This window comes from Choristoneura fumiferana, chromosome 28 (genome assembly GCF_025370935.1).
Source record: "Choristoneura fumiferana chromosome 28, NRCan_CFum_1, whole genome shotgun sequence".
Lineage (NCBI taxonomy): Eukaryota > Metazoa > Arthropoda > Insecta > Lepidoptera > Tortricidae > Choristoneura > Choristoneura fumiferana.
Genome location: NC_133499.1, coordinates 7,777,028 through 7,801,888, shown reverse-complemented (window position 1 = coordinate 7,801,888; position 24,861 = coordinate 7,777,028). Strand labels below are relative to the sequence as shown.

General features: G+C 38.3%; 2 protein-coding genes across 3 annotated transcripts in view; one reads left to right on the top strand and one right to left on the bottom strand.

Annotated features, from left to right (window-relative positions):
- Positions 1 to 24,861, bottom strand: part of LOC141443984 (uncharacterized) — a 127,386-nt gene that overhangs the window by 65,649 nt on the left and 36,876 nt on the right. The window lies entirely within an intron of this gene.
- LOC141443708 (uncharacterized) lies at positions 5,523 to 12,532 on the top strand. Its single transcript, XM_074109057.1, has 4 exons — positions 5,523 to 6,631; positions 7,338 to 7,380; positions 8,289 to 8,483; positions 12,354 to 12,532. The coding sequence occupies exons 1-4, from the start codon at positions 5,711 to 5,713 to the stop codon at positions 12,530 to 12,532; spliced, it is 1,338 nt and encodes a 445-aa protein (XP_073965158.1). The 5' UTR covers positions 5,523 to 5,710.

Sequence of the window (24,861 nt, the reverse complement as noted above, 5' to 3'; positions counted from 1 at the left end):
CTTTGTCTAAAAAGTAAAAAGTAAAAAGAAGTCTAGTCAAGAACTTTGTTAAGCAACGTGAACTTCATTAACATTCGGGAATCGATCAAAAACGTGACCAAAATCATCACTAATGGGTCCGACTAGTTGAAGTTTAAGTTACTTAACAGAGTTCTACAGCCAGACATGTTTTTCCTTTTAAAGATTCTATAAAGTCAGTCTGGTTTTGATTTTTGTTTTGTACTTTATCCATACTATCCATACTAATCCATACTAATATATAATGCGAAAGTAACTCTGTCTGTCTGTCTGTCTGTCTGTCTGTCTGTCTGTCTGTCTGTCTGTTACGCTTTCACGCCTAAACCGCTGAACCGATTTTGATGAAATTTGGTACAGAGATAGAATAGACCTTGGGAAAGAACATAGGCTATCTTTTATCGCGAAAAGGAGGCTTTAAGGGGTTGAAATAGGGGATGAAAGTTAATAAGGTGGAAGTTCGTCGCTGTCGAAGATAAAACCATGAAACTTGGCATTTAGGCACTTAATAAGAATACTTAATATTATAAATGCGAAAGTAACTCTGTCTGTCTGTCTGTCTGTTACGCTTTCACGCCTAAACCGCTGAACTGATTTTGATGAAATTTGGTACAGAGATAGAATAGACCTTAGGAAAGACTATAGGCTATCTTTTATCGCAAAAGGAGGCTTTAAGGGCTTGAAATAGGGGATGCAAGTTAATAAGGTGGAAGTTCGTCGCTGTCGTAGATAAAACCATGAAACTTGGCATTTAGGCACTTAATAAGAAATAAATCGATATTTGTTTGAGCTTTTTTGAAAATTCGACCTGCGAGGGGGTGAAATAGGGAATGAAAATTTATATGGAAGGTCGTCATTATCGATGATAAACTTGCCATTTCGGCACGTGATAAGAGATAAATAGATATTTATTCGCGCGTTTTTTAAAACTCTTCCTGTGAGGGGGTGAAATAGGGGATGAAAGTTTATATGAAAGATCGTCATTGTCGAAGATAAATCGATGGTTCTTTATGAAACTTGGCATTTGGGCACGTGATAAGCGATAAATAGATATTTGTTCAAAAAATTTTACCTGCGAGAGGTGATGTTAGTAGAGGAGATCATGCAGTGTTAGCAGAGCCTTCTAAGCTCAAGCAAAATGTTCGCAATGTGGGGTCATTTTAGATGGCTTATTGACATAGACAGTCAGACATGAAAAATTATAATTTTCAGATTTTTCTTATTTACAATACCTACAATACAAAGACTCTTTATTGTACACCAGACATAGTAAGCGATACAGAAAACAGATACACATAGAAAAAAATACAATTATTACAATTATTTTTCTGGAAGTACCCTATAACTTTTTCTGTTAAGGCGATTTACATGGAAATACCTTTTTAATGACTGTAGCTTTTGATTGCCTTGACTTAGAAGTTTGATTTTTCACAGCTTTCGGGACTATTGACTTGAGTTTACGGTTTCAATTTCAACTCGATACCGATACTCCGCGCGTTTAGGAGATAAAGGGTCTTGACAGACAGACGGACGGACGGACAGCAAAGTGATCCTATAAGGGTTCCATTTTTTCCTTTTCAGCTACGGAACCCTAAAAAACATTTGTTCCGGCGCTTTCAAATTTCGACCTGTTTACTTGAAAATATGGGGATGAAAGTTCTTAAGGAATTTCAAACAAATTACTATAAGTATATTTATCGGAAATATGTGTAGCTATGCTTAGTAAAAATGGCGTCTTAATTATAATCCTACCCTCCTAATTTACAATAAAGGACGTAAGGTGTCAAGAGTTCACTATGAAGAATTAAGTACTTAGTCCTTTTATGTTGACAGGGTAGAATACACGTCGTATTGGTAAAATGTGGTTTCCCGCAAAATATTTATGTTTTACCAAAGAACATGGATGGATGGATGGATGGATGGAAGAACAAAAAAAATAGTTTATAGGTATTTACCTATAGCAATGTTTTAAAATAGATTATTTTCAGTAAACCGTAGAAGTTTATATGTGCTATTATTGGCAAAATAGGGATCCTAAATAAATTTTAAATACTTCCAAAGTTACTATTCCACGCGGACGAAGTCGCGGGCAAAAGCTAGTAAAATATATATTTGGAATGTGTTAATTAGTCGCTTTCATTTGATACCCATATTTCCCCATTATAGCCATTTCCTCGTAATCGAAAGGAAAAAAGAAGAGCGCATAATTCTTTTATAAAACCCATTTGCTCTTGACTTGACTGCCAGCGTCGTATGGTCAAATGTCACACAAGTAAAATGGTGCGGTTTAAACACTAATTTGGCAATGTCCTATTTAGTTTTTAAACGTGAATATTGGTCATTTTAATTTATATTCGGTATTGAAACAACATTACATGTATTTACTGAATAAAATAACTAATTATTTATCACTCAATTTTAATAACCGCACTAATCAAACAAGTACCTATTTATTACTTTGAACTAACAAGATATCAGCCTATTCATTTAGAGTATTGTGGATTGAGCAGTGTAAGATATATAGACGTTTACATATTACTCAGACTCCAGCTTTACTCAAAAATAATTTGCTTACAATGAAGATAATAAATATACTGGGAGTATTTGTTTTTTGAAAAGCGTATGAAATTTTTTGCCAAATTCTGTACTTACCTACTATAAAACAGGAACCTTCAGGAAAGTGAAAATAATTGAAATTGTTTTAATGCAAATAGACTGGCTAAAACCAAAAAGTCGTTTCTGGGAAATTGCATACGTATACAATGCCAAAACATATAAAATGCCAAAAAATATTATAAATGGAACAAATACAAAATTCAGATCTATTGTCAAGAAGACATTAATATCTAAGGCGTATTATAAAGTTAATGATTATATCATGGACAGGGATATTTGGAAATAATCCGATCCGCATTAGCGATCCCTTCAAATAGCGAACCTACTGCGTTAAAAATTAAGTTGTGTTAAATACTTGCGATGTATATATATCATTTAATATTGTAAATCTGTTTAAAAAAAATATACCTCGTTGAGTTTCTTGCCGGATTCGTCTCAACAGAGGTTTTTCCGAACCGGTGGTAGGTTTTTTTGGCATTCATAAGTGCTTGTTATAGCCTAAATTGAATAAAGATATTTTGACTTTGACTTTGAAAGATAGAATAGGAAAATATTTATTCGTGACGTTTAGGGCTTAAATGACATTTAAGGTAAAAAGAGCAAAACGTAAACGGAGGAAAATTTACGCGAAATGTTCCCATTTCTAAAATAATCACAAATTCCTGACAAATTTGTTATTTAGTTAAAGTACGTTTTAGTTCCAGAGGTCATCCCTTACTACCTACAATAAACAAAGTGTATCTACTTACGTCTTTATTTTATTGACAATGTAGTGTGGTTAATAGACAGTGGATCGGATACCGATTAATTAAATGAAACAGACCATCTAAATAATAATTTACGAACGATATAACAGTAGTTGTTTTATAGATAACGCAGAATGCGATTGGTCGTGTTACCCGAAAGTGAACGAAAGTAATGCCCGACCCGATAATTCAAATCCTTATGGCAATTACATGAGGGTTTTAATTATCAGTTCTTCCGTTACAGTCATTCATTCCAGGTCAACAATTACAGGCTGTACTTAAACCATACCCAATAAACGTAAATTTTAATGTAATTGTTGGCATGGACATGACCAGGATCAGTTATTTGTTTACCTAATACAAATAAAGAAATTTTATTTACTTGAATACCAGAAGGTACCTACATATTGGTAATTAATTGCTTTTGGTCTGTTAACCAACTTAGACGTGTAAGACTACGTGAAAATATTATGCCTCAAAATAAAATTTTAAAGTCACTCGTTGCTGTTGAAAATATTGTGGGCATATATCGGAACAATGCATTTTTTACAAGGAATAAAAACCGTTTGGTCAAATTGCGTATTTTCGTGGAGTTAAGTGTTTTTGCTGCTGCTAAAATATATTTTATTTCTTATTTCGCAAGGGAAATGTATTCAAGTTTTTACACTCATTCATTTTTCATGATATTTTCGATGATGAACATCGTAGCGGCCCTTATTGGGAGTTTTTATAATTCTAATAATTTCAAAGAGTTTAGTTTTAACATTGATACAGTACATAAGCTATATGAAGATAATGTATCGTATCAAAAATATACGAAAAAACAACATAAATCATTTTTTATCGACGTTGCACTATTTGTCGTGGCAATGATTTCAGTAGTTGTAAACTTTTTAATTGAAATTTTTGTACCCATGTCTGGATCAATACTGGTTGTGATACTGTTCATTCTGCATTGCTTTGACGCGTGTAGATATTTTTATGAGAACTTTGTTTTCTTCGAATTAATTAAACTTATTGTCGTACCTTTGAAATTTTTGACCAAGTCTGTGCCTGCTGTTATTGAGAAGACAAGCGCAGAACGAGAGGAAGTGGAGGATATTAGAGAGTTACCGGGAATTTGCGACGAGCTGAAGAAGCTGGGTAAAGCAATTCAGCTCTTGGTCGCCGCTAGCGACCGTCTCAGCGACTGCTGTGGAGTTCAAGTAAAAATACTTTTAATTCTTATTTACTTTTGATTTGTTTTTTTTTTTATTCATCTAGTTGACGAAGTATCTAAACTTTTAATCTTGTAATCATTATGATTGTTTTTTTGGAGTCTATTTGTATTTTTTATTTCAACTCCAAATTTCTTACTTTTACGGGTATCCCGTGAAACCATACCGAAAATACAAACTGAGACATGGATGCACAGAAAAACCAGAAAAAGAGACCAGCACTGGGAATCGAACCCAGGTCCTCAGCTTTCCGTGCTGCGTGCTTTAACCCCTACACCACTGCTGGACAGGAATCTAGACACGATTTTTTCCTATGCGTACATACCTACCAAAGTAGAAATAAGCAACCTGAGATATGTATGCATAGGAAAATTTCGTGTCTAGATTCCTGTCCAGCAGTTGTGTAGGGGTTAAAAGCACGGAAAGCTGAGGACCTGGGTTCGGTTCCCAGTGCTGGTCTCTTTTTCTGGTTTTTCTGTGCATCCATGTCTCAGTTTGTATTTTCGACTTGTAATCATTGTTATTTTTCAATTTCAGATCGCCGTTGCTATAAGTTCAATTTCAGTTTATTTAATGATTAATTTGTATGTAAGCGTTGGTTACATGAGAAACCAGGTGAGTTGTTTGTTTATTATACATAATTTTAGCGATGTACTTAAGTGTATAATGAAAAACTGACTTGAGTTTTAATGCTCCAATTTAGGTTTTTGCTACTTTTTAAATAGTTTCACTATCAAAAAGTTAAAAATATTTTTAAAATTTCATCTTATGTTTTTGTCAAATCATTTGATATAGGTTAACGAAATTTTGTGATGCCTACTTTGACTAGTTTTTTTTAATAGTTTAATGCATTTAGTTAACTTTTATCGATTTTTTTCGTCATTATTGTCATATTATCATGTAAGCAGTGAAGGTAGATTTAGATTAATGCATGTAGGGTAGAAAGAGAAAAATAATAAACAGCAGTCATGGCTTAAGCGTTGTGTTTGATTGTCGTGTTCCTAATACCTTAACATGGCGCAGCCGGATCAATAATTACGAACCTGGGGTACGGTCATTATACTTAAAGTGAAACAGAAGTGGAACGTGAAGTGTAGATAGATTGATAAATAAATTATGGAGTCTGTCTTGTCTCCGCCGTCGTCGTTTAATTTCGACGAAAACGTTATTAACACTGCAACGGGTAATACGTTTCAGGCGTGGGAAAAATGGAAGAAAGGTTTCCAAATATACTACAAAGCCTGTGAACTGCAGAAAAAAACCTCAGAAAGTCAAATGAACATACTATTGCACGTAATTGGTGAACAGTGCCGTGATATAGTGGATCAGTTCAAAGAGAAATGTACGACTTTGGAGGGTGTGATAAAAAAATTGGATGAGCATTTTAAAACTAAAAAAAATGTAACGGTCGAGCGACACCGATTTTTCACCCGAGAACAAAAGGAATATGAGTCGATCGACCAGTACGTGTTTGAATTACGTAAACTGGCCCAATCCTGCGAGTTCGGTGAATTATATGACGGATTAATAAAAGATAGACTGATTTGTGGAGTTACGAGTGCAGCTATCCGGGAACGATTATTAAGAGAGGATGACTTGACGTTAAACAAAGCATTAGAGTTATGTCGGGCTGCAATTGTTTCACGAATGTATTCAGAAGATATTAGAAGAGAAAAAAATGTGAATGAAATAAGACATAAGACTGTAGATGTGGAGATGCAAGATGAAGTTTGTGCGGTACGGCAGCGAGCAAATTTGGGCGGTGCAGGTGCTGGACGAGGTTGGTTCGGGCGCGGCACGCAGCGCGGAGGAGCGGGCTCGGCGGCGCGCGCGCGTCCGGCCGTGGGGTCGGCGGCGCGGCCCCCGCCGCAGCAGCAGCGCGCGCGCCCCGCGTCGGCTGGCGCCTGCGGCCAGTGCGGCGGGCTCCACAAGCGGTACGAGTGTCCGGCTTACGGCAAGAGGTGTACGAGATGCTCCAGGTACAACCACTTTGCCCGGGCATGTCGAGTGTACGTTGTGCAAGAATCCGAAGAGCAGGTAATAAATTCAATAAATAAGTACAATAATGATTGGAATGTGGAACTTCGAATAAATAATGTATCGATTAATTTTAAACTAGATACGGGAGCGGATGTAAATGTATTACCAAAACATTTTTTGTCGAAAATTGGAATTTCAAATAATGACCTGTTAAAAACAAAAACTAAATTGAGTGGGTATTCGGGAGAATTAATAAGTGTTATTGGAAAAATATTTTTACGTGTTTACTATAAAAATAATATGTTTGTATTAGAATTTAAAATTGCTGATGTTGAATCGATGCCTATACTTGGTCGTCACGCATGTACAGAGTTGAATTTGGTTAGGCGAGTCATGTCTCTGCAATCGAGCGATAGGGTCCCAGAGTTTGTTCACGAGTATGGTGATGTTTTCACAGGGATAGGATGTCTTCCTGGTAAATACCGCATTCAGTTAAACCCAGATGCGGTCCCTGTTATTCATGCTCCGCGAAAATTACCGTTCGCAATTAGAGATGCGGTAAAAAACAAATTGATAGAAATGGAATCGCAGCACATTATAGCGAAAGTTGAGGGTCCATCAGACTGGGTGAGCAGCATCACAGTAGTAAAAAAAGCGAACGGTGATTTGCGCATTTGTTTAGACCCGAAGGAGTTAAACAATGCAATTAAAAGAGAACATTTCAGGCTACCCACAATCGATGAGATTGTATCGAATCTTTCAGGTGCACGATACTTTAGCACTCTCGATGCAAGTTCTGGATTCTGGCAAGTAGGGCTCGATGAGAGTAGTGAATATTGTACATTTAATACCCCATTCGGTAGGTATAAATTCTTGAGAATGCCTTATGGCATATGTTCGGCTTCTGAAGTATTTCACAAAAAGATCTATGAGAATTTCGATGACATAGAAGGCGTGTGTATGTACATAGACGATCTATTGATATACGGTCGTACAAAGGAAGAGCATGACGATCGATTAAGAAAAGTATTGGAAAGGTGTAAAAAAGTTAACTTAAAATTGAATAAAAGTAAATGTCGGTTTGGTTTAGAAGAAATTAAATATCTAGGTCACCGAATATCCAAGGATGGCCTCAGTCCCGATGATTCTCATATAACAGCTATAAAAAATATGCCAACGCCAAAAAATAGAAAAGATGTTGAGCGATTCCTAGGACTCGTTACCTATGTCGGTACATTTATTCCAAATTTATCGGATAAAACTTGCCAATTGAGACAGCTATTGAAAAAAGAGATCGAATGGCACTGGGATGAAGGTCAGGAAAAGTGTTTTAATGAGTTAAAAAGATGTTTAATAAACCGCCCTGTTCTTCAATACTATAGTATGAACGCTCCCATAACCGTATCAGTGGACGCGAGTAAAAGCGGTCTAGGTTGCTGCTTGATGCAAAACGGGTTACCTGTGTGTTACGCATCAAAGTCATTAACAAACACGGAACAGAGATATGCTCAAATAGAGAAGGAGCTATATGCGTGTGTTTTTGCGTGCGAACGATTTTATCCGTACATCTATGGCAGAACAGACGTCACGATCGAAACCGATCATAAACCGTTGATTAGCATAATAAAAAAACCTATTGTAGATGCGCCTTCTCGCCTTCAAAGAATGTTATTAAGATTGCAACGTTATACGTTTAAACTGGTTTACAAAGCAGGCAAGCATCTGTACGTAGCGGACGCGTTGTCGCGCGCGTACGAGCCGGGGGCGCCAGCGGCGGCGGCGGCGGCGGCCCGCCGGCACGACGAGGTGTGCGCGGTGCAGCGCGCGCTGGCCGTTCACGCCGCCACCCACGTAACAGATGCACAGTTCATCGCATTGCAAAAACACACAGATGCTGACACCGAATTAGGTCAGTTAAAAAGTTATATCTTAAAGGGTTGGCCCGCCCACAAAAAACAAGTAGTGGATGTTGCGGGACCCTACTGGAATTATAGGGACGAACTTACCACAGCACAGGGATTGATTTGGAAGGGAGACAGGATAGTGGTTCCAAGAGCTTTGAGAAAAGAGATGTTATCTAAGATACATATTGGGCACATGGGCATAGAGAAATGTAAATTGAGAGCGAGAGAAGTAATATTTTGGCCATGCATAAATAACGACATTGACAATACTGTAAGTAATTGTAGCATATGTTTGACACACAGAAAAAATAATCAGAAAGAAGAGTTAATACCTCACGAGATTCCAGATGAACCATGGTCGAAAGTGGGTGTTGATCTGTTTCAATTAAAGGGCGTTGATTATTTGCTATTAGTTGACTACTATAGTAAATTCGTTGAAATAGTAAGATTGATAACGACGACGTCTGAGCACGTAATATTGTGCTTAAAAGACATTTTTAGCCGACAGGGTATACCTAAAACTCTAATGTCGGACTGTGGACCACAATTTACATCCATAATATTTAAAGATTTTGTAAAAAAATGGAATTTTACACACAAGACGTCCTCACCGCGGTATTCCCAATCCAATGGACAAACAGAACGCATGATACAGACAATAAAAAAACATTATGATCAAGACGTCTGAGAGTAATACCGATTACAGGCTAGGATTACTTGAATATTTGAATACACCAATATCGAACAACTTAGGGTCACCCGCAGAGTTATTGCAGAGTAGAAAGCTTAGAAGCATCATTCCGGTACGATCCGTGTTACTAAAACCAAAAGTACAAAATAACGTAAAAAATAAGCTGTTGAATAAACAAATTATTCGGAAAAAATATTACGATCGTGGCTCAAAAAATTTAAGTTTCTTATCAATAGGAGACCCAGTAAGAACTTTGCTAAATATTAACAAAACAGAGTGGATATCGGGGACCATATCACAGGTATTAGGTTCACGCAGTTATCGAATCAAACTACTAAACGGTACTGAGATCACTCGAAATCGGCGACATATTATACGCGACTCACTGCGGAGAGATGACGCGCCTGCTGATTTCTTCTTTGACTACGATGACATAACCCTACATACCAATGCACCGCTCCCACTAAATGTAAACAACAACTTGCTACCGCCTACTAATACCGTTACTCGTTCCGGCAGGATAGTGAAGGCTCCGGATCGATTGGGTAACTGGGTGTAAAAGAAGAACGCTTCTAATCAAATGAGAGTAAAGTACCTACATCAAATTTATTTTGTACAAATGTTTAAAGTCTTTAAATAATACTTGTAAGAAATTAAAAAACAAATAAAACTATAGGCATATGTAAAAATATTAATAACATAAAACAATTTAATTGAATGTTTTTCAAATTAAATATATGAAATGCGTGATAGTATAAGAAATATAGTAAACTGATAGGTACCTATATACATAGATCTGTACATTTGATTTGTAATCTTGAAATGTAATTTGAATGAAATGTTGAATGAAACATTAAAAGAAAAGAAAAAGAGGGAAGGACATATTTAATAATAAGTAATAATAATAACACAAGCTATTTTATTAATTTGATTAAATTGATTTAAATTGATAAATTAGATTAAAAAAAAAATGGTTAATGTATTAAGGAAATTTAATTGGAATGTTATATTATGAAAAAATGAATAACCAAACTGAAATAATATTGAAATGTATGTATATTAAGCATTTTAAATACATAAATAAATTAAACTTGTCATTCTGTTTGAATTTATATAAATTAAAATCATAAATCTTTAATCACAATTATTGCATGCCTATTTCACGCCTTCAAACTTTACAACTGTAAGTAAAGCGGCCAAACGCGTGAATAAAATTAAGAATTGTTAGTAAGTAATCATTCAAATTTTTTTTTCTCGTTTTTGAAAAAGGAGGATGTCATATTATCATGTAAGCAGTGAAGGTAGATTTAGATTAATGCATGTAGGGTAGAAAGAGAAAAATAATAAACAGCAGTCATGGCTTAAGCGTTGTGTTTGATTGTCGTGTTCCTAATACCTTAACAATTATCATCATTATCATACCGGCCGGCATATATATATACAGGTACTTGCTGGGCACTGCACTGGCCTCCTTTCTAAATAAGAGGGTTTGAGGCTTAGTTTCAACTCCCTCCTGTATTTGTCTTTATTTTACTCATTTTTTATTCATTCCCAGAAACAAATTTCATCAATCGAATTTGGGAGTCGCGTGCATTACTTAATCTGCTACATTTTTATGAAAATATTAATAATAGCCGCTGGACAGCGAGCGCAGAATGAGGCAGAAAATTTGCACAGAAAACTGTGCATTCTCCGGAACTCATTACATCGAAGTAAGTATGCGAATATCAAGTCTTAAAGTATATCACGATATTATCACGGGGTTATTATAACGACATGTCAACTTAGAGCAGCGCGGGATTCCTACGGAAAGGAGTAGCCAGGCCATTCGTCGCGTTCCCCTCTGTTAAAGTACAAGCCCAACTGGGCATGCGAATTTTATAAAACAAGGCGCGCTCTGATTTAAAACTAGACCGAATCAAGTCGCGCGAGTGAACGCTGCAGTGATAAAAATGACCATTAGAACAATAATGTCCGGACATCAAGCTTGCAAAAAGATGGTGTTACATTTCACATGTAAGTAAATTGTTATAGTATTATTGCTATTTAATTACATTTAAACAACAAAGTCGTACAGTATTGTCGGACCAACATCAAGTCCGCTAATCCGTACAAATTTCAGATCGATCAAGCGATAAATCGATCATGCGATTACTAACATATTATGTTCTTGATCGATTTATATTACTTGAGTTATATTATAACTTAATATTTATAACTTAAGAGTAAATTTGGACAAATACTTAGTTTTCTAGCATTTTTAAAAAACGGATAATTGTACAAGGCCGCGTGCTGAATGCGTCGTGGGCATTGGTAAATCGCGAATTACCTAAGTATCTGTTCTTTTGTCGCACTCGCACTTAATATGGTTTTGAACAGAATTGGGTTAGGTAGTGTAATGTTATGTACAGAATAGAAAATAATTAATGAAATTTTTATGAATTTCCAAAAAAAAATAAATTCATGTTTCCATACTGTTTAGTATGGCTATACATACTGTTTCAGCGCTCAAACTGTACAATTTAAATATATACCTACTCATCATCCCAAAAATCGAAACACCACACTATTTCATGATAGATATTCTAATATCCTCACCAATCACAAAATCGCGAGGTTTTTAGGTTTAATATTTTTTTGCAGTCATCGTGAACCAGTTTCTACATGTAGCGTTATACGCGGCGCGACCAGTTCGAGCGAGACTGCGAGCGTGCATGGCGGGCGGTGCTCATAGCCCTAGTGAGTTAACCCACGCCGGCGTGGGGTGTTTTGATACTTACAGAATCGCACCTATATCGCGGAGTGCGCCGCGCCTGCTTGTGTGCACATTTCCCCCTGCAACAAACGCCAGAACTATTTTAAAGGTAATCTACCTCTAAGGCCCTTCCGGTAGGAAGCCCGCGTTGCGCTAAGCATGTCAAGTACCTACCTATACTCCGTTTAATTTAAGGTTTGAATTAACGGTCAAATTGTAACACACGTTTCTCGATATTTCGAACACAAATGGACTAAAAATACCATGTACATATTTTATTAGCGTTATTTATTATGTTTTTAGTATAGAAGTTCACACAATTTTAAATAGTTCCGTCGTTTCATTTAAAAAAGTGTGCAAATTGTATCGTTAAGTTTCAAGTGTTAAAAGTTTGCAAAGGTGAAGAAACCATTTTATAAATAGTTCCAGGCGCGGAGGCGGCTGCGTGCGCGCGCTGTGCGGCGGCGCTGGTACGGCGGCTGCGCGCGGCACCGCTGCGCGTGCGCCTGCTGTCCTCGCTCACCGTGCAGATGGCGCTGCTCGCAGACATACTCGCGCTCGTCGCCAAATACACTATCGTGCTGCTGCAGTTCAACCACGTTGTTTAGAGCTCTTTATTTTTAGACTGGTAAAAATGTTGATAATTCATTATAATCTTCAAAACATTTCAATTTCCTTTCACTCAAAAATAGGCGTGTTTATCTAGATTCGATATTCTTTTTCAAAATCTTAAAAATATATTCCATATCCCTCCTTGCATCCTCGTAAACTGTTTCATGTCAGTTTTGTTCGTACTAACTACACTAAACACACTTTTTCTCAGACGAGTTCCTCGGGTAATTAATGAAAAATTGTATGATATTGACCCATTGGCGAGTTTGCTTGTTACTCTCAAGAAAGAACCAAACCTAGTTTTGTTGATTTTTAATTTATTTAATTACTCACATTAGTTTTAAATAACTTTTAGTATTACCTATGAATGTTTATGAACCTCGAAGTCTTTATATTGTTTTTGGTTTACTTTTATACTCATTAATGTATTACTGTATGTGTTCTTAAAATAAATAAAAATAAAATTTTCGAGTTCCGTACTCAAAGTCTTTGCACACAGACGTCATTGACTCTTTTATTATTTAAGATTGGTGTAGGACTTAGCTAACTGTTTGTTTTAAAATGCACTGTGTGCATACACAGTTAGTATACTACAGGAAAACGTTGTAGGTATCACTTGTAGATTAATTTCTGTCTAACGATGATTGTTTGCATGGTTGGTTATGTTTAGGTATACTAACATGGGATTTGTTAGTGAGATTATGGTTAAAGGCTGTCGCAAAGTTAGGTGACTCAACTTTTTTGTTATTCCATAATTTACGAATACTTATAGCATTTTACGAATAATAAGTTATTTATCTAGAATTAAAAAATAAAACTTTCATAGACGATCTATGGATGTCAAATTTGGAATAATAACGAAAATGTAACAAAAAATCGAATTATAAAATGCAAACATTTAAATTATTTATTAACATTAATAGTTTTTGCGATTGTGTGTGATGTGTAGTACCTAGTTAAGATAATGAAGAAACGATCGATGGTTTGGGTGTCCATTATACCTAAAGTAATCTTTCTGAGAGAGATTTCTATAATTAAATGTTCATGCATTAAAATGTTTGTAGAATCAGCATCACGTGGATTTTAATTAATTTCTTGCGCCCTTATGTTTAAAATAAGCCTTTAGCTGTAGCGGCCTATTAGTTTGATCTTTGGCTTCCCAAGCAGACGGTCGTGGGTTCAATACCGGGCTCAACATCAGTTTTCGAAATTCAAGTGCGAAATTACATTTTGAAACGAGCGTGTTTGTACATCACCATTTATTTGTTTATTCACAATTTTTATCACCAGAATGTTCGTGTACAATTTTTAACTTATATAAATCACAATTCACATATTATTCGTTCGGCCATAACATCAGTTCAATTCGCCATCTTTAAAACGCGCCGGGCGCTGTACTTGTCGTCGCGGGCGGCCGGTGGGGTTATTCCCTACAAAGCCCACAGATGGCGCTACGGGTACTGTTGCTAGTGTTACATCCTCCCCCTCCAAGCTACATGAACGTCCCGTATGTGGCTTGGCCCTAGCAGTATTCACCTTTGGTGGACGTCCCCGAGGTCGTCGAGACTGAATAGGTAAGGCATTTTCGCCTTGTCTGCTAACAAAAGGAGTTAAAAATGACGTATGGAACTTCCCTACACTAACACCACTATCCACATGTGACACCTCGAACGTTGTCGGCGATACCTGTTTCTTAATAGAGTATGGCCCATCCCTTTTAGGCATAAATTTCTTTGTAATACCCTTACTGGCGTTGCTTAAGGATGAATTTATTACCAATACTAGATCGCCTATTTTGTATTCGGGTGCCGGACGAAGCTTTTCGTCAGCGAACCTTTTCGCTTTGTCTTGAGCAACTTCTACCCTCTCGCGAATAAGGCTCATTTTATCAATAAAATCTCTCAAAAAGGGCGTGCATTGAGGAACAAAATTTTCTTTGTCTAAAACAGACCTTATATCTGTCTGACTCTCGAAAGGGGTTCTCATCTCCCTACAAAACATCAAGTACGACGGAGTGCAACCAGTGGAAGAACAAACTGCGCTATTCAACGCGAATCTAATCTGAGGCAAGTACTTCGGCCACGATGTATGTTCGTGCTTGACTAGAATCGACAACTGAGTTTTTATATCTCTGTTTTTTCGTTCTACGGGATTGGCTTGTGGATGAAATAAAGGGGTGAGATTCTGTTGGATTCCAAGCACAAACATACATTGTTGCATAGCTGCAGCAACTAGTTGAACGCCGTTATCTGAAATTATACGACGAGGAAACCCATACCTGAGAAAATATTCGTTGATCAGGATTAGTGCACACGTCTCGGCAGATGCATCGAGGAGAGGGTACAGCTCTACCCACCGGGTAGCAGCATCTTCTATTACAAGGATCCAAGTTTCACCTTTGTCACCTTTCGGTAGAGGACCGAATAAATCAACGGAGAGAACCTCACCTCGCTGCTGTAAAACGGGAGTTTGCAGAAGGCCAGCCGGTTTCTGGTTCGAGATCTTATATTTTTGGCATTCCGTGCAATTCTTCAGGTATTCAGTAACTAATTTACGCATACCTGTAAAATAGTATCTATTTCTGATACGAGCTAACGTTCTTTCGATGCCTTGATGGCCGGCAGTAGGAACGTCGTGAAATTCTTCAAGAATTTTACTTACCATGGACGCCGGGACTACAAGTTGAGGATCTTCAGAGTCGGAGTCAGGATCCAAGCGATAGAGTACTCCTTGTGACATGACATATCCGCGCTCGAGCCATCGGTTAGCAGCTAACAGGTCAGTATTTTCTAAATCTTCAATAATCTTTTTTGTTTCAGGATCCTGCAGCTGAGCTTCGCGGAGGCTGGTTGGAGTGTAGCGAGGTAAGTCGAGCGTCACGGAACATATTTTACACTCACCATCAATACACTCATTGCAGCTGGGACGACTCAACATGTCCGCTAAAACGTTCAACTTACCTGGAGTATACTCATATTTAATATCAAACGCTTGTAACTTCATAGCCCATCGAATTAGGCGTCCAGTAGGAGATTTAAGAGTGAGCAGCCAACGCAAGGGCTGGTGATCACTCTTGACTATAATAGTATGACCTTCAACATACCCTCTGAACTTTTCCACCGCCCAGACCACCGCCAAAGCCTCTCGCTCAGTGGTCGTGTAGTTTCTTTCCGCTGACGTTAGTAGCCTGCTTGCGTACACGATGGGTCTCTCATCGTAAGCTTCTCCTTGCATAAGTACAGCACCTAAAGCATAACTACTTGCGTCTGTTCGAATCACAAAAGGTTTACTATAGTCGGCTTGAATAAGTACTGGTGCAGTTGTCAGTTTCTGCTTTAGGTTGTTGAAAGAGTCACGCTGTTCATCCGTCCACGTCCATGCCACATCTTTACGAGTAAGTTTGGTCAAGGGTTGAGCAATTTGAGCAAAATTAGGGATAAACTTACGGAACCAGGAGCATGTTTGGATGAAAGACTTCAAGTTCTTCAAGTTGGTAGGCTCCTTCATTTGCATAATGGCATCGAGCTTCGAAGGATCTGCTTTGATACCATCTGGAGCGACCACGTGACCAAGATAAGTGACACTCTCACGAGCAAATGAGCATTTATCCCTATTGGCCCTCAGACCGAACAACCGAAGCCTGTCGAATACTCTCTGCAGGTCCTCCACGTGCTTCTCGAAGGATTCGGATATTATGCAGAGGTCATCTAAATAGCAAAGTAAGGTGACATTTTTGAGGGTATTACCTGAACGAAACCGGTCCATCAGACGTTGAAACGTCGCCGGTGCGTTTTTCAACCCGAACGGCATGCGCGTGAACCTGAAGGTTCCGTAGTGCGTGACGAAAGCAGTCTTGTCACGATCCTCTGGCGCAACACTTACTTGCCAGTATCCAGACTTTAAGTCTATAGTGGACATAAAACAGTTTTGCTTCGTTGCCTGAAGTAACTCGTCAATAACCGGAATGGGATAAGAATCAGTTTTGGTCACATTATTGAGCTTGCGGTAGTCAATACAAAATCTAACACCATTACCTTTTTTAGGAACTAGAATGGCGGGAGCAGTCCAGGCAGACTCACATTCTTCGATTACCCCTTCACTTAGCATCTTGTCGAGCTCCTGTCTCATGATTTCTTTCTTAGCAGGAGTAAGGCGATACGGCGGAGAAGACACCGGCGGATGATTACCTGTATCGATGTGGTGTTCGGCAAAGGTGGTCGGAGCTCCCCCTGATTTAAAGATGTCTGCGTTAGAATAAAGTAGACCTGCCAGTTTATTACGCTGAGTAGATTGCAGCATAACACCTTCGTCGCTGCGAAGTATGTCGGCTGATGAACACGTGACGTGACTACTCGGCGATTCGAATTCTACTGGATACTGTGTGAGTTCCTCAGAGAAACGCCACTTGGCAGTTGCAAAATCCATCGAAATGGCAGCTTTAACTAGAAAATCAATACCTAGTAACGTATCATTACCTGACGCGTCTGGCAATACAACAAACTCAAGTGACACGGTCTTATGCTTTACAACAACATCTAGTGTTGTTGTGAGCACCTTCATATTCTGCACAGATCCATCTGCTAACCTAATGGACATGAAAGATTCAGAAAAAATCTGGTTGTGTTTCTTTAACAAAGCATACAACGAACAACCTACTACAGACCGTTTTGCGGCTGTATCTATTAAAGCTCTGCCCCTTATGCCTAAAATAGTTACACCCAAAATTGGTCGCTGTTGTTGTACCACTGGGTTTGAGGACGAGTGCAAATCGGCAGACGCACAATCAAAATCTAACGAAGGTGGAGCACAGACTGAATGCATACTAGGATTCGACGTAATCCGGCTGTTAATAGACGTAGAAACGTTATCGTTAACGTCTGAACAGGTTACCATAACATCACGTGAAACCTCCTTGTATTCAAAGAAATCAGTATCAAATTCACTCCCCCTTAAATTAGCATCGTCACCCGGAACGTTTGCGAAAGTGTCACATGTGGATAATGAACACTCACCCGTAACAAAATTACTACCCACCGTGAGTGGTACTACGGAGGCCAAACGCGTTTCATACGGTTGAGACCCTACCAGCTTAACGCACATTTTTTGATTATTTTCTGATCCTATCAGTTTAACATACACATCACTATTAAGTTCTGGCCCTACTTGCTTAACGCAATCACCATAAGGTAGGGGCACTACCGGCTTGACGCACATTTCGTACTCGGGTAGTGACACTACCGAGGTCACGCGTAAATCATAGAAAGCTGTAGGTAAAACATTCGTAAACTGATTAGGCAAAAACACAACATTATTTGACTGCATATGATGAAATTTTCTAACATAAAACAATTCAGGAATAACCGATTTAAACATTGATAGGTTGTAATCGGATTTCGTTGCAACATTGTCTTTAAATTTACGACGCACACTAGGCAAAACAATAGATTTCACAGCACTCGAAATCTGATTATGCCTTTTAATAGCGGCGGCATTACAGTCAGAGCGAATATGACACTCATTGTTAATAAAACAAACAGTCGAACTGTGTGCGGAAGACAAGGTCAGTGAACTTGAATTTATATCGGAAATAGGTTCCATACCTATTGCAGAAAACTGCGAATTGCACTTAGAACAATTTGATCTTATCACGCCTTTCTCCCCGCACCCATAACAATAAATATGACTACCGTTATTGTTGTTACTGTTAATATCATTAATGTCGTCATATGTAGCACTGTTTTCACTACTTATTCTATTTTTAAGTTTAGGACAATTGTCTTTTGAATGATTGGGCCTTTTACAGTACGAACAGAACATACGTTTTTTCCTGTTGGGATCCGCGTTGCTCGTACTCGCGCCAGCCGGGGTCGTCGGCGGCGGCGGCGGGAGCGGCGGCGGCACGTTTGATGTTGAGCGGCGCGCGTTTGAAGTCGAGCGGTGCGCGGGGCCGGCAGCTGGCGGCTTCCCTGCGCTTGACCGCGGCACCCCTGTCACCTCTAATGCGTCTTCGATAGAATGAGCTTTGCTGAGAAGCTCGTCAAAAGACTGCAACTCTTCACGACGAAGGCGTTCGCGGATTCGATGATGTAGCAAGCCGTACACCATGTCGAGTCGGGCTTTATCCGTGAGGTCCTCGACGGGAATTCGGGCGAGTATTGCTCGAGCTCGAGCCACGAACTTGTCGGTATTTTCGTTGACCTGCTGCTCGCTGTCAAATAAGTCGCGGTATAACCGGTGGGGCGGTCGACGGTCTCCGAAGGCTCGCCGAAGTCTGTCTAGGGCCTCCGTCCAGGACGTCGTAGTGCCTTTGATTCCTTGCCACCAGGTAGCAGCAGAATGAGTCAATAATATGGAAAAACCTCGAATGGCATTCTCATCCGTCACACGGCAGCAATCTTTGTAGGCCTCCACTGCGTCAATAAATCCTTCCAAACTTTCCTCGGCGCGGCCGCTGTAAGTGGCCTGGCATTTTGAGAAATTGCCGGTCACGACAGGGGCGGGGGCGGCGACGGTCACGTTGACGGGCTCGCCCGAAGCCGGGGTCGAAGAGCGAACTTCGCGCAGCAGCCGCTGGAACATGTCCGCGTTCGATTGCTGAATGGTTTGCAGCAAGGTGGACAGGTTATCCATCGACATCGTCACATTTCCAGGTCGTTCACCATCATCCACATCAGAATGGTGCTCTGCGGCGGCGGCGGCGGCGGCGTTACCAGAACGAGTCATCATTGTGTAGGCAAGTATTGTAAACACGTAAAAACACTCGAAAAAGGTAAAAATGTTTATAAAACAGTCAAAGTAATGCACAGTTCACGATTTTTCGTTTTTACACACGTGTTCTTCACTTAAAGACACACGGAAAGGGCGCCATGAAACGAGCGTGTTTGTACATCACCATTTATTTGTTTATTCACAATTTTTATCACCAGAATGTTCGTGTACAATTTTTAACTTATATAAATCACAATTCACATATTATTCGTTCGGCCATAACATCAGTTCAATTCGCCATCTTTAAAACGCGCCGGGCGCTGTACTTGTCGGCGCGGGCGGCCGGGGGTTATTCCCTACAAAGCCCACAGATGGCGCTACGGGTACTGTTGCTAGTGTTACAATTTCAAATTTACCACGAGCTTTTACGGTGAAGGAAAACACCGTAAGAAAACCTGCACAAACCTGCGAATTTTATGGTGCGTATGAAGTTCCCAATCCGCACTGGGCCCGCGTGGGAACTACAGTCCAAGCCCATTCTGAGAGGCCTGTAGCTAGCAGTAGGACGTTTGCAGGCTGGTATGATGATGAGAATGATGATTATTATCATGATTAAAATCAGGTTTCAACAAACTCGTTAAAGAACAGCAAAATCCGTGGAAAAACATTCTAATCATAAAATAGGTCAAGCAGATTGCGCACAGCTGAATAATGTTTTTAATTAAACCGAGCCTCTTATTAATTTCTTTCCAACGAATCGCAAGTCATCCGTGGAGACAAAGTGAGGCAAGTTATTGTTTGGGATGAAAATTGTGAGGTCCATAATTTAAGAGACACTTGAATATTTCCTATCAAGGCCTGTAGAATATTTTACGAACATAGATTTTTACGCACAAGGCTTTTGAACAAGATCTCGCCTGTTGATAATTAAAGATTTTCTGCTGTAATACCGTATTCTTAGGGGCTGTTTCACCATCCATTTATTAGTGTTATCTGACGGTTAAATGTGATGCCATCTCCGTCTATTCGAACAAAACAAATAGAGACGGCATCACATTTAACCGCCAGTTAACACTAATCAATGGATGGTGAAACAGCCCCCTAGTGAAATAAAACCGGAGTAACTCACGTCTTCAATCAAGTTTAGCTCGACACGTTTCGAGCTACTATACCTTCCTCCCGGAGTACCTACACTCTAGTCTCGATTTAAGACGTGAGTTATCCGGATTGTTTTCTCTGTGTATGACTGAGTCTCACTAGTTTCGTGTACAGAATATTGTCCAGTAAAAATATTTTTTTCTTATGCAGCTACCCAATTTTTGCCCTAAATGACTCCGCGAAAGTAGCTAACCTAACCTCCTGAGGCCCGACGTAAAATTTATGTTTTTACAATTTGAACCGAACATCAATCAAGTAAAGTTCAAATTACTATTTTTTATGTCCTCAAGTGAGGACCAGGGGAGCCAGGAGGCTAAATTTAATACTCGTATACTTATAAACGATGATTTTAAATCAGAGGGCCTATTCTGAAATTCGAAAATCAAAGTTCGTATCGTACCGTCCCTCTCGCTCTCGTATTAAATAGTATAAGTGTCAGAGGAACGGAGCGATATGAACTTCGATTGTCGGATTTCGGAGTAGCCCCGGAGTAATCAATCAGGTATCAAATTGTCATGTTCAGGCTGCGATTCCACCAAATTAGATGAATTTAACCAAGCCGTGGTGGCCTAGTGGTTTAACCTATCGCCTCTCAAACAGAGGGTCGTGGGTTCAAACCCCGGCTCGCACCTCGTGAGTTTTCGAAATTCATGTGCGGAATTATTTTGAAATTTACCACGAGCTTTGCGGTGAAGGAAAACATCGTGAGGAAACCTGCACAAACCTGCGAAGCAATTCAATGTTGCGTGTGAAGTTCCCAATCCGCACTGGGCCCGAGTGGGAACTATAGCCCAAGCCCTCTTGTTCTGAGAGGAAGCCTGTGCCCAGCAGTGGGACGTATATAGGCTGGGTTGATGATGATTGAGATGAATTTAACAGAAAATGGGTTTGCACCATAACTACAGTCACAGAATATATAATAGTACTGACGTCTACAGTGTTGTGTAGCGTATTCCTTTTCATGCCCGAATTTCACTTGCCATACCAACATCTCACTCGTATAGGTACACTGGCCTGCATAAGTGGATGGAACCTTACGTTCTATAATCGTTTGAACACGAGAGTTGGCGATTTTGTTAGGTGTTCACAAGAAATGAACTAGATGGCGCTGTGAATCAGTTATTATGATATGATCGATATTTTATCCAGTAACAGCAATGTGCCGATAGCTGAGTTGATTGGCTGCTTAATACTCGTAAATGATCATGCATGAGTTCGTATCCTACATATCAGGATTGTTTTTTTGTTCTTATTTTTTATTTATAACTTTCTATTTTAATTTTGTAGATAACTGAAATGGAAATAAAAAAAATACTCTGAATAAGGATAACGCTGCAACAGAAATAATACACGTTTGAAGTTTAAAACATAAAACTTTATTCCTAAAACAATATTTCTATTCATTAAATATTGACGCAGTTGTTAATGTTATACTATATATTAATTAAATAACTGAAAACCAGAAAGAGTTGCTCAATCCAGAGTAGAATCGATTACACCATGTTTTAAAATCAAGTAGTGTTTGAGTTTTTAAATCGTTTTTTTATTGTGCCCAGTCTAATATTACGAATGCATACGCCAATTAAATGTTTTAGGGATGTTTCATACCTCTTAGATAATTTAATACTGGCCGTTTTGCGTCAGTTTGGCTTTCTTCTAAATCTGACATTAAAATTACGACCGTAAAGTTAGAAATGAAGTAGAATTACTGATTACGTAAAACATACAATTATTTTAGGAAATAATGAAGTATTCGAAAAAAAACGCAAACAACTAACTTAAAATATGAAAAAATTTTTCTGGTGTCGTGTGAGTTCAGTTATTTAATTAGCACCTGACCAAAAGTTGTATTTTAACATTTTATTGAGGTATTATTAGCTTAAGTATTCATTTCCAATTCTGGAAAGAGGATTGAAGCTGAACCACAATAAAAAAATAGTATTTGAAAGTAAATTATACCTGAGACCGGGTATCATAAGACTCGTACGCGTTTATAAATTATAATATTGAAGTTTTTCCAGTTTTAAACATTTACTTATCAATAATTAATGGCGTAGATCCACTGTAGTGTGTAATGTGTTACTGATAGTTATAATAAGATTACAGTCATATATTGAACTTTCATACTTATCTCTCATAAGTAAACAAACTATCAAGGTATAATTAAATGTTTTGTTCATAATAATAATTACTTTTACATAACAAAGTGACACCTACAGGATCACAAATAAAGATAAATATTTTGGTTTATATAATACAGTTGCTAGAAAATCAGATGCGGATATTTTGAGGATCGATATTTTGCATCGTCGTTAATTGGTTCAATTAAATTAAATAAAAAAATACAGTTAATGTTAAATGCGAGGATGATTATTTTTGGACGGAATGATATTTTTGTATGAAGCAAAAAAATATTACCACACAATACTTAAATAATTTATGTTATAATTAATTCTTAGTTATTAATTACATAACCTGAAGATATCCGCACCTTATATATTTTATTATAACATAATTGTTTGAGTATATAACCCGGTCTACACGTAACTATCAATTTATTTTAATAACTGGTGTAACCACCATGATGTCGATAACTGCTTGCAAAATGAATCGCATCGATGCAACTAGATTTTCACACATATTAGAGCCGCGAATACTGTCCCTTATTTTTACACAGTGGGCTTCTAACGTTTCGGAGTTTGCTTATTTTTTGTTATCCCAACGTTGGACATGGTTATAACACCTCATAATTTTCAATGGATTTAAATCCGGTGATCTGGCAGGCCAGGAACGACTTTTTGTGTTGATCAAACCAGTCTTGCACAGTACACCAGTATTGGGCAGTTATCTTGCACGAACGTTATGCACGGCACTTGTTCTTCTGGATAGACAACTCTAACAGTGGGCAACATCATAGCTGGCGCTGCGGCGCATCTATGAGTCGTGGTCTACCCGATCTTTGACGATGCAGCAAAGATCCTTCGTCTTGATATCGTCGTACCCATAATATAACTATTTTTATCTGTAACAATATAAATAAACATAAAAATATAACGTAGATATAATTTTAATGAAGAAGTTGGTATGATGAACGTATCAAATAAAAACTTCACATTAACTCCAATTTGTCTAGAGTTTCCGACAAATTGTTTTCTTCTTCATATAAATTACTTAATATTTTCACACCTTTTAACCATTTCAATATTGCGATGAGAACTCATTTTAAAGAAATAATACGATAATAAGCAGATTCAACTTGAAAGAGACAATTAAACGATGTTGCAAGCAGCTGAACAAGTAGCAAAATATTTGTAATAAAACTTAGCCTGGTAGTTTTGAAGATCTTCAGTCTACCCTCTTAAGTTTCGTTAAACACGCATGACTTACCGATTTTTTAAGACGACCCGATATAGATCCGATTTTCATCGCTTTAAATAACAGTAATATGGTCAAGTGGTTGTGAACTTCGTTCTTCGTTCGTATGTCACAAGTTCAAATCCCACCAGGCGATAATGTTGAGTTTGTGTTTTTGTAAATTTACTGCTAGATTTGGAGATTACTAGAGTTGACACTATTCGCCAACATGGGTCTTCGTAAATAAAGAATTTCATTATCATCAGCATCCCAGCCTATAGATACACGTCCCACTGCTGGTCACAGGCCTCCTCTCAGAATAAGAGGGCTTGGGCCGTAGTTCCCACGCGGGCCCAGTGCGGATTGGGAACTTCACACACACCAAAGAATTTATCGTTGGAATATTTGAAGGACATGAAACGATAGTAATGCGAATATAATATTAATATTCTCCTTCTCTGACGTCAAGTACGAAAGAGACAGAAAATGTCGTTACGCGATTCGCGGTATCACCCCACGGTGTCCCACCCAGGCAGAAACATAATTTAGTTACTACGGCAGCGAAATATCAAAATTCTAACATGAATATAAAATATTTTTTTTAAGGTCAGCGCCAGTGCCATCTAGTGAGATCTCAATAAACTAACTAAGTTTAGTATAAAGTAAATACCGCTAGTACACTTCAAACACATAGATGCGCCGTTTCTCGCGTCAGACGATTATGTTTTGGAATTGTCCATCGACTTTTGCAGCCATAGTACAAAGCAGTAGGTTAGGTTAAGTTAGTTTAATATCATAGATATCGTTCTCGTTAATCCTTTCGTTATTTTTAAATGTTATGTACTTATCAAATTGTTTTGCAATAATTTTAGTTAATATTTTTTTAGCATGTTGGAATAACTAGCTCAGCAGAACGGTAGATAAAGATGGTAGACGACTCGTAAAAAGTGACAATCAGAGGGGCTACTACGCAATTCGAGAATAGAAGTTCGTATCGTTTTGCTGACTTAAATATGATTTAATACTTCTTACGCCCCTTAATACACAATGTACTATTTCACTGTACCTACACAATTATCTTTCTATTAAGATTGGTTTTTTGGAA

What these genes read in the sequence shown, in the direction of transcription:
- LOC141443708 (XM_074109057.1), top strand. Translation starts at nt 5,711, where the DNA reads ATGGAGTCTGTCTTGTCTCCGCCGTCGTCGTTTAATTTCGACGAAAAC. An exon ending in GATGCAAGTTCTGGATTCTG is followed by an intron (nt 7,381 to 8,288) that starts GCAAGTAGGGCT and finishes TTTACAAAGCAG; the next exon opens with GCAAGCATCTGTACGTAGCG. An exon ending in AGATGCTGACACCGAATTAG is followed by an intron (nt 8,484 to 12,353) that starts GTCAGTTAAAAA and finishes AAATAGTTCCAG; the next exon opens with GCGCGGAGGCGGCTGCGTGC.